The 10075-nt window shown below is 44.7% G+C and overlaps 2 protein-coding genes across 2 annotated transcripts; both read left to right on the top strand.

Annotated features, from left to right (window-relative positions):
* The first annotated feature begins 351 nt into the window (after positions 1-351).
* ubox5 (U-box domain containing 5) lies at positions 352-8454 on the top strand. Its single transcript, XM_076270459.1, has 5 exons — positions 352-418; positions 1245-1312; positions 2140-3433; positions 4531-4650; positions 7459-8454. The coding sequence occupies exons 2-5, from the start codon at positions 1259-1261 to the stop codon at positions 7659-7661; spliced, it is 1671 nt and encodes a 556-aa protein (XP_076126574.1). The 5' UTR covers positions 352-418; positions 1245-1258; the 3' UTR covers positions 7662-8454.
* An 872-nt stretch (positions 8455-9326) lies between these two features.
* On the top strand, positions 9327-9846 carry avp (arginine vasopressin). Its single transcript, XM_076271292.1, is given in 3 exon segments — positions 9327-9442; positions 9676-9764; positions 9767-9846. Coding segments are annotated over 3 exon segments (285 nt in total).
* The last annotated feature ends 229 nt before the right edge of the window (positions 9847-10075 follow it).

Genomic DNA, 10075 nt, shown 5'->3' on the forward strand with positions numbered 1-10075 from the left:
GGTAAACCTTCTGAAAATACTGGATCAAACCACAATTTCAAAGTGTGGTCATATTTTAATCAGTTCTGTCAGTGAATAATTTTGTAATAGATGTAAAAAGAACATGGGCATTTTTTTTATATATATCCCGGTAGAATAAACTTTTTGTAATGCATTCATTCACGGCCTGGAAAATATGTTAAAATCAGTTTCTGTCTAATGTATTACGTCCTCTATTAGACTTCTATTAACACCATCACTCCTGACTCCTACTGGCAAACTCGTTAGTTTGGAATTACTGCTGCAGTACATAGCCAAGGCTCTTGGTGGCAGTAAATCCCTGTACGGCACTAGATTACGTTTGCTTTGTACTGCAGAGGTAGGATGCTACAGGAAGATCAAGCTGCTGTGCAAGCTACAACTTTTTGAGGAGGCAAATGTAAGTCATTATGGAGTAGTGGCGCTTCTGTAAGCTTATTATGAAAAGTGTTTAAATGCGATTATATTATTGTCGTCATCATCTTTCTCAACTAACGAGAAACAGCCTTAGCTTACAGAAAATCGGTCACATGCTGAGTCTCCTAGTTAGCACTTGAGTTGATTGGTAATAAACTGACAATTGAAGATGGCCGTCTATAATGTCATTGAACAAACTATAGTTTATGACGAGTAAGGCAACTTTTCATCCATGTAACCTCGAAATATTGAGTTCTTCATTGTCAGTGAGGGAGGCTGAGATGCTGGACAGTTAGGCAAGCTAAGGTTAAGCTACAGCCCAAGTTCAACGTCGAAGTACTTAAATGCTCCATATGATGAAGTAGATGATGATAAAATGATACAAACGAGCGAGCTTGAATAAAATAACTAATCTGCATTGTTTTGCATGCACTGCATTTCACGTTCTCGCCCTGTTTAACCATGCATCCGTTATGTTAAAGTGCTGTGCTTTGGTTTGCTTAGTGTGCTGTTAAACACATTCCTTTAAAATATTTGATATAATGATCAATTTCTGATGAACATTTTTATTCCGATGCTCGTGCACATTTTGATATTTGAGGTGTTTCTAGGATAGAGGAATCTGAAACGGACAAGTTTAAAATGTAGGCTACAGAAACATGTCCCCCACCCCACATTAGTGTCATTCCATCATAGTAAAGATCACAAGCATTTGTGTTTTTCCAACTAAAAGCTTGTTAATCTAACTCATTTACCTCTTCTACCTCTACTCTGGCTAACTTCAGTTTTGTTGTTGCCCTTGTTGTCAGGCCTTGAGAGGATAATGGTGGTCAACCTTTGTCAGCCACCTTTTCAGACCACTGTTCAGTGCAATAAGGTACATATATTTCACATTAAATAAAATGGTCACTTTTTAATTCAAACTTGTAGTTGTAATTAGGTTCAGTATACATTTTGCAGAGGGATGAGTAGGATCTCTGTATTTAATGCATATAGATTACATATATGAATGGATATATTTAGACTATAGAAATGAAGGCTTTTGTCAAAAATGGTTTCAAAAGTAACATAGTGTTTAGAGGTTTTTTTTCCTGACGGTGTTCAGTGTTAATATTGAGACCTTATGAGTTGAAAATATGATGGACCTTTCTCTACAAATTAACTGTCCAAAGAAGGTGTTTTATATTTGAGAAAACAAAAAACTAATCCCAATTCATCAACATCATGACCAAGGCCAGGAATGTGTGTACATGTACTGTATGTGTATGTGTTCATTCTTTCCTTGGCAAGCCAGCTTGGCCTTGTGGTGTTCCTTTACAGTGTAGCAACTGTATCTGTTAGTCCAGTGTTTCCCATACATTGACTTATTTGTGGCGGCCCACCACAATATCAACATTGACCACCACACAATGATTTTCCAGGTTGTACTAAATTGTGCTTAAATCTGGTTAGCATCATAACCACGCTGTGCTAATTTGTTAAAAACTGTTGCATTCAAGTTAATTCTGCAAACCAACCACCACAAATGGAATTCAGTTCTCTGGGAAACACTGTAGTCTGTTCCAACCCTGCATTCTCTGAGGTCTTTTCATCTTTTGGTTCAGTTCACCTAACTGTCCTTCCTTTCTCCACTCACTCTGATCTCTCTGTCACTCCTCTACTGCATGTCTGTTCTTCCCTCCCTCTCTTTCCCTTGTTCTGCAGCTGTGTGCTGATGGCTTTGACATCTCCAACCTTGTGTCGGAGGACCCTGCCCTCCGTCGGCGTGGCTTCAAATTGGAGTACTTCCTGCGGCCGCCTGTACAGGTGACGCTTGGTTTCCGCTGGCAGGTGGAGGTGTGTGGCGTGGATGTGGAGCTGTGGCCGTGTGGGATGGACCAGAATGGCGCCTCCCGCAGGCTGGAGGTCCACAGCAGCTCGGATGCCAACGCTGACGCCACCCAGGGGCACTTTCTCCAGGTGGGCCGGTGTGACATGCGGGACGGGGTGCTGGTGTGCTTCCGTGCCCCCCGGCTTCGCCCTCGCGCCCCCTTCCCTCATCTGCCCCCGCCACCCTCTGGCGAGGCCACGCAGTCTGACCTCTGGAGCCGGGGGCCGCAGTCCCTGGGCAGTGTCGCCCGGCTGCGCCTGACCATTCCGTTCAGCAGTGCAGGCACACAGCTCGGATTCAAAGCGCTGTCCGTGTGGGGGCTCCCGGCCCGTTCCAGTCCCCCTGAAGCCCTGGAGGAGTTCCAGAGGGCCTATCGCCACTCCCTAGCCCCCGCAAAGCCCCTAATGCCTCCCAGACCACCTGCCCCTGCCTCCACCAACACCTCAGAGCCCGCCACCTACTCGGACCCAGATGAAGCCGTCCCTGAGGAGTTCCTGGACCCCCTGACCCAGGAGCTGATGGTTCTGCCCATGGTGCTGCCCAGTGGGGCGGTGGTGGACCTCAGCTCCCTGGAGGAGTACCAGCGCCGCGAAGCCACCTGGGGACGCTCGCCCAGTGACCCCTTCACCGGCGTGCCCTTCACCTCGGACTCCAAGCCCCTGCCATGCCCACTTTTGAAATGCCGCATCGATCAGATGGTCCTGCGGAGAGGAGGGCGGCCGGGCGTCTGCGGGAGCAAAGAAGGGGGCACCACCCTGGGCGCTCAGGCCTCCAGGCTCCTCCCTCAGACTCCCAAACAACCACAGACGCCCATGTTACCCAACAGTTCACTTACCTCACACACCCAGCCCGGCTGTACTGCAAGCAATGGTGCTGTGGACTGCCACACATCCTCCTCTAGTGATGGGCCGCCCAGTAACCAGGCCCTGGGTGAGGGGGTGACCCCAGCAGCAGCAGGAGGATGGGAGCGTTCGGTCCTGAGGAGGAAGAGAGGACTGGATGCTTCTAATCCAGACGTGGACAGACCGAGGGATTGTGCAGTAGCTAGTAAGAGTGCGTCCAAAAAAGCAGAGAACAGTTTGCAGCCATGCAAAAAAACAAGAGCAGAACAGCAAACGCACTCCACAGGTGAGGTGCAAATCTACCTGAGTAATTCCCCTTCTCTGTCCTGTGGACTTTTCTGTCTGAGCCCTATTCTATGTACTGATCTGTGTTCCTCACTCAGACTTAGTTCAGTCTCTCTGTGCAGAATCTGCAGATGTCTTTCTCACAACTCTTCTCCACAAGCTGGTTCAGACTGATACAGCTGCGCATATGTATGAGACACCAATGGCCACTAGCGTGTTATCTAACGCATAATAGCATTTTGGCGTGTTTATCAACACCATAACCCTAACCCTAGAGGGCGCCATATACTTGGCGTTGACATACACGCGGAAGTGAGACAGCGTAGCTTTACGCCGCGTTGACATACACGCAGATACTGTAGCTCAAAATGCGTGCAGATAACACTGCAGTTGGCTATTTTTGAAGTGGCGTGTATGTTTAGGCAAAGCCATGATGCCACGTTGGCTGGTTTAAGTTGAACTTAGGCTTGTTCTCTGAGCGCCTCCTTGTGCTACACTACCCGTGTTGGTAAACCACTGATGTTCTCTTCTCAGATGTCTGCACACCTCACTGAAGGGTTCATTAAATGCCCAAATTGAAATCTTGACTTCAACTTTGATTGAATTCTACTCTCTGGCCTGAGACCTTTGTATTGATTATATACCTGCACGCTGTGTTCTACTTTTTAGTCTAAGTTGACTTTTAGCAATTCCCTTTTTTCTATGTCTTACGGCTCATACACACAGTTGCGTGCATTGCAGTGAAAGAGACGCACCCCATTTACTTTACATGGGCTTACGTCATCCGTTGCCGAACTGAATTGTGGGTCCCGTCGCTCGCGTTGAGAAGTTAAGCTGTTGCTGCACCGACGGACAGCACCGGCCAATCAAGCCAATCGAGGGAAGGCACCAGCCAATCAAATTACGGTTATACTTCAAGTCATTTGCATAGCTACCGTCGGGAACACCCACTGGAATGCGTTGACGGAACGCAACTGTGTGTAGAAGCCGTTACTGCTACCTCTCTCCATATGATGGTTTACTTTTTGTGTAATGTTTTATGCTGTTGGCTGATCTCAGAACTGTTCTCCTCATGTCCTGTGTGTGCTGCTCCCTCAGGCTCCCATGAGGAGCGTCTGTCGGCCAGTCTGGATGCAGCGCTGAGCTGTGCTCTGCAGGGGCTACCTTCCTACACCAGCAAGAAGAATCCGCAGGGCCACACCCCCGCCCCACACACAGGTGCAAACACACCCACCTGTCAATCAATCAGGTGGCAATCAATTATGGAAAGGGAACAGAAAATGTCCTTACAAAATGTGTAATATTCTTGGTATATTACACATTTTGTAAGGAAGCTTTGCTGAAAACTGGTCAGCTCTGTCATTTTTGCTGTAGTCAGCATGTAGACCAAGTTAATGGCCAGTGATTACATTTATTTTTGTACATTCCAAGAAAGACTTAAATCATTTTGTCAGGCCAAGGGCACAAATCGGCTCCAGGCTATAATTTAAGATGAATTATACATCTTTGCGTTTTTTCAGACATCATGGTGTTCACCAAAGTCAGAACCGCAATTTTCTGTCACTCACTCCCTTTACAGTACATTAAACTATACAAATGTATAGTTATATACATGCAAATGTATATGTGTCATCTAAAGGGCACAACATGCTTCTGCGTCAACTCCACGGCGTAGCTACGCCGCCACTCCTACGGCGTCGTGACCCTTTAATGGTTCTGTGTCGGTTTGCTTTGCATCGCAGTGCATTTCACCGCCATAACGCTCGGTGTCGCCTGTGTCTGCGTCGCTCACCACCGAAACAATAGACTGTATGACCGAAACGGTACTCAGAATGGCAAACCAAAATATTAATCTTATTTGTTTGGCCTTTTCTTGCTTAGATTTTGTACAAAGTATCGAGAAATAGACACAGTAAAATCCATTGACCTAGTTACTTGCCAGGTGTCTGCCAGCCAGTTTAAGTTATGGTAGCAAGCGAACCTTAGCACAACTGCCCACAAAGTACTGCTTGCTGGCGAAGTGCTAATTTCAAAACGTTACTGACAAATAGACACTTTACAAACGGATAACCCCGTCATTGTAACCAAAATATATCTGAGTTTATTTGCAAAGCTTATGTCAGCGAACTAACATGTTGCTAACACCCCACAGTAGGCTGCTTGAAACACCGACTATCAACACACAGGACGAGTTGACCAATCACAGTCCTTGCGGTCTGCGTCGCCTCGACGGAAAGTTACAATTTTTTGGAGGTGCACGTCGAGCTATGGCAGAGGGGTCGGAGAGGGGTTCGCGGCGAGGCAGAGTTCAAAAAATTCAATCTTGGTGTCATATGACCATAAAACCTTTTTCCACATTGTAGCAGAATATTCTAGATGTGTTTTTGCATAGTGCAGACGAGACAAAGATTTTACTTTTTGGACTGAACTCCAAGCGCTATGTTTGGCGAAACATTTGGGGACAACATTATGTTGTGGGTATGTTTCTCTTCAGCGAGGACTGGGCAATTGGTCAGGATAGAAGGGATAATGGATGCTGCCAAGTGCACCCAAATTCTTGAGGAAAAGCTGCGTCCCTCTGCTAGACAGCTGAGGATGGGCAGGTCCTTCACCTTCCAACAGGACAATGATCCTAAACATACTGCCAAAAGAACAAAGCAGTGGCTTAAGGATAGGAAGGTGAATATCCTTGAGTGGCCAAGTCAGAGCCCTGACTTAAATCCTATAGAAAATCTGTGGATGGACTTGAGGAGAGCAGTCCATCGCCGTTCCCCACAGAATTTGACTGAACTTGGAACAATTCTGCAAGGAAGAATGGGTAAATATTCCCCAATCTAGGTTCACAAAGCTAATAGAATCATATCCAAACAGATTGATGGCTGTAATTAAAGCAAAAGGAAGCTCTACGAAGTATTAAATCAGGGGGTTGATGACTTTTCCAACCCTGTTATTCTAGTTTTTCATTTTTTTATTAATTTTCAGAACTGTTGCCTTTTTTCCATTATTTTGATGCTGTACAGCTAAATTTGTAAATAAAACTGGAAAAAGATTTTTTTTAAATGGGTTTTGATTTCAGGCTGTATGACAAATAAAGTAACTTTTTCAAAGGGGTATGATGATTTTCTATAGGCACTGTACGACCGACAAGTCAATGACTGAGTAAACTAGCGTCTGACATTAGCCAATTCAAAACAACAATGAAGTATGGTGCTAGCATAAGAGCTAACGCAACTTGCCAGTGCATGAGCTCCATCACCAAATCAACTGTACCAACGAACAAGTCTGAGCAGCTCCAATGGCTCACTTTGCCCCGCCCACATATTTGTTACATTAGCGTGGGAAAGTTGCAGGATTAAAAAAACCGGTTGATCACTGTAACATGAAACTACACATTTGTACTAATTAGGATTAGACTGTTAACTTAGAGATTGTGGCGCCTTATGACTGCTTGAAGTTATTCACTGGATGAAGCACATCTGAGAGTTGTTTAACAATTTACACTATTCTATAATTAATTATCTACATTCCTAAATCTGAAAATTTAAAGGAGACGGTGTAAGAAAGATATACTCATAACTGTACGTACACACCGCCGCCGACTTGCTCTGGTCGCCCTGTCAAGGACGCTTATCAAAAAAGTACAGGGAAGCTTTGGACACTTTGGCCGCTCTGACGTGGCAGCATTCTACGTTCGATCATGTTCTATCTTACTACTTTATTTAAAGGCCGTCTATTCCGATTGCTTGCTGGTCGTTGGCCGCTGAACGGCGTCATAGCTCATTACCATAAAGTTGACTTACTTTCAACTTGACGCTCAAGTCGCTCAAGATGGGCAAAACGCGACGCCGACGTATTTGCCTCTTCTTGCAGCTGAGAGAAGCCGGCTTCCATTGAATATGAATGACTTCCTGAATCTTTGGAAGCTCAAGTCGGCGGCGGTGTGTACGTACAGTTACACTTCTTTAAGTGAGGTTATTTTGGTGTATGATAAACTAACTGGCTCTTCTGTTCTTCCTCCATTCCCAGGTGAGGATCAGTGTGCCCTTTGCTCTGTCTCTCTTACCCGCTATCCAACCAGCCCTGCGGCTTACGCTCTTCCATGCAGGCATCTACTCTGCCGCCCGTGCCTCACCCGCAAAGCTCCACCAAACGCTGGAGGACCCCAGATCATCTGCCCTACATGCGGTTCTGCTGCCGCAGCTAGTGCGGTCACACGTGTGCACCACTGACCACTGTTGACCGCTGCATAAAATGAACTACAGACAGACCATGGTACACAGAACGCAGCAGATTACTGACAAAATGTGTTGAAATGTACAGCATGAACTTTTTGACGGGCAGAGAATAGCATCAGCTGTACTCAGTTGTGCCTCTCAGGAACTTTGGGATGGTTGAATATTTTCTCATCTGATACTCATATTCATAATGTCCTGACTTTAATATTGAATTGGACAGGCTCTGTGCTGTAGTGATCTTCTGTCTCAAAAGCATCATTGTCCTCTTTTTTTACCAACCTTACTGACCTACCAAAACTGCTCAGATGGAATGTGAAGCATGGCTATACAAACCTGCCATGCTGATGTCCGAGGTCATGTTCTCCATCTTGATCATCTCCATCTTGGCCCACTGCAGTCATTAAATGCTGTACCCCTGGTCATGTGGCCCAGGGCTCTGGCTGGGGGCCTTGGCAAGTGGAAATGGAAAATCTCTCCAAGAACTTGAGCAAGCGAGAGAGAGAATGCAGCAGAGATGAGCGTGAAAGAGATGAGGGGGAGCGTGCTGAGAGGCCCAAGGCTGACTTGCTTGTGTGAAAAGAAAGCATGGAGGAGGATGAAGGGAGGTGCAGTCCAGGCCTCTGGAGGTCAGAACGCAATGTGTCGCACTCTCCACCTCCACCTCCCAAAGGCTCATTTGGACCCTTTTGGACGTGTGAGCACTGAGCAATTCAAAGGACTTTCTAATCCACACTACTCACTACTATGGTGTACTGTTTGACAACAAATAAATGGAAAAGATGTCACAATTAAATTGGTCATATTATTTCATTTGAAATGTTGCCACGATATATAATATAATACAGTAGATAAAGATTTACATAAATAATTATTTTTTTCCAAAGTGACATACATATGTCAATTAAATTACAAGGGCAATGTAACATTGTTCCTGGAGCAACTCCGGGTTAAGGTGGAAGCCAGGAGTATATGTATATATACATACAATAAATATGCATACAGTACCCTCCACAATTATTGGTAAAGTTGACTAGAAACAGGTATAAAAATAGTCTTTTGGTGATTTATCTTAATCTCACAATGAAAACAAGAAAACATGGAAAAATCCAATCTTGAAGGGAAGCTAATTTAACCTGAGAAAAAGAAAAAACTCATAATGAAATGAATATTTTTAACAAAAACACATTACCCACAATTATTGGCATCCCTAGAAAATCTTATATACAACATTTAACAGAACTATTTGTGAACAACTTATTTAAGATAACTAGAGTCTCTTTTCAGGAGTAGTTCATGACTTTCCTTTTCACCCAGGTATGGAAATAAAGTGACACAGAGGTAAAATCCCCTTTTACAGTGTGTTCAGGGCACAGGCAGCTAGTGGATGGTGAGGCGATGTTTGCAGTATGTGACAAAAAATGTTTTAGCTTAGAAACCGCATAACACCGCTTAGAGTTTTATACTTTTATGGTCAATGATTGCAGTGGCCTCTTATTACCAGGTGGTTTGGTGCCTTGTCCATAAATGGCTCATAATGAATATGACGCCGAGATGCTTCAGGTCTGGGGAATTATTACCTTCACATCTATGGTCATGTGGAAAGGTGCTGCTTGTTTTGTACCAGAGACTTCGGAGGAAGGCTCCTCTCTCCTACACTCAATGTCTGACTGGGCTTCACCAATACGCCTCTTGTGTTTTCTCACGCTTTCATCGGCATGCTACATACAAAACTGTCCAAGGGGTGAAATGCGCTCGTTTCCAGCCAGTGCTATTAGGTAGTGTTACTCTCTGTCTCATTAATTTTGGAAAAAGTTGCGCCCTGCGTTGCAACAGCAACATGTGTGCACAGGTTGCTGTGTCTCGGTTGTTCACATGTCCCATTGGGCATACTGCTGTTCTATTACGCATGTGTTGCTTGGTGTTTAAGACACATGGTCTTTAAATATTGCCTTTTAACTTGAAAATACTCATGTCTGAGATGACAAACAATTCATTTGATTCCTTTTAAGCAGTGCCTGACATGTGGTCCAGGAGGCCGTGGCCCATGCTTTGGTCCCAACATCTGCTGCTTGGAAAACCATGGCTGCGTTATGGGTTCCAGGAGACGGCACACTGTACCCAAGAAAATCACCTGAGCAGCCCATGCGAGAATACTGGCAAAGTCAGTTTTGGATCTTAAATTGTTAAACCATTGATAACTCGAACACCTAAAGTAAAATCAACATTGGAAAGACAAGAGAATACACTAAATCTAAATAATAACAAAGCGTGTTGACATTTGTAAGTCAGGGGATTTCTATAAAAACTAGGTACTTTGTTGAAAATGCCTATATTTTGGACCTAGGAATCTGGACGATCTGGGGAGATTTGGTAAAGACGAACGGCCTTTGTGTTCTCCAACTTTGTAG

The sequence above is a fragment of the Alosa pseudoharengus genome, unplaced genomic scaffold (genome assembly GCF_046254945.1).
Source record: "Alosa pseudoharengus isolate Yale_2024_CS ecotype anadromous, Long Island Sound unplaced genomic scaffold, YU_APseudo_1.1 YU_APseudo_1.1_scf_6, whole genome shotgun sequence".
NCBI lineage: Eukaryota > Metazoa > Chordata > Actinopteri > Clupeiformes > Clupeidae > Alosa > Alosa pseudoharengus.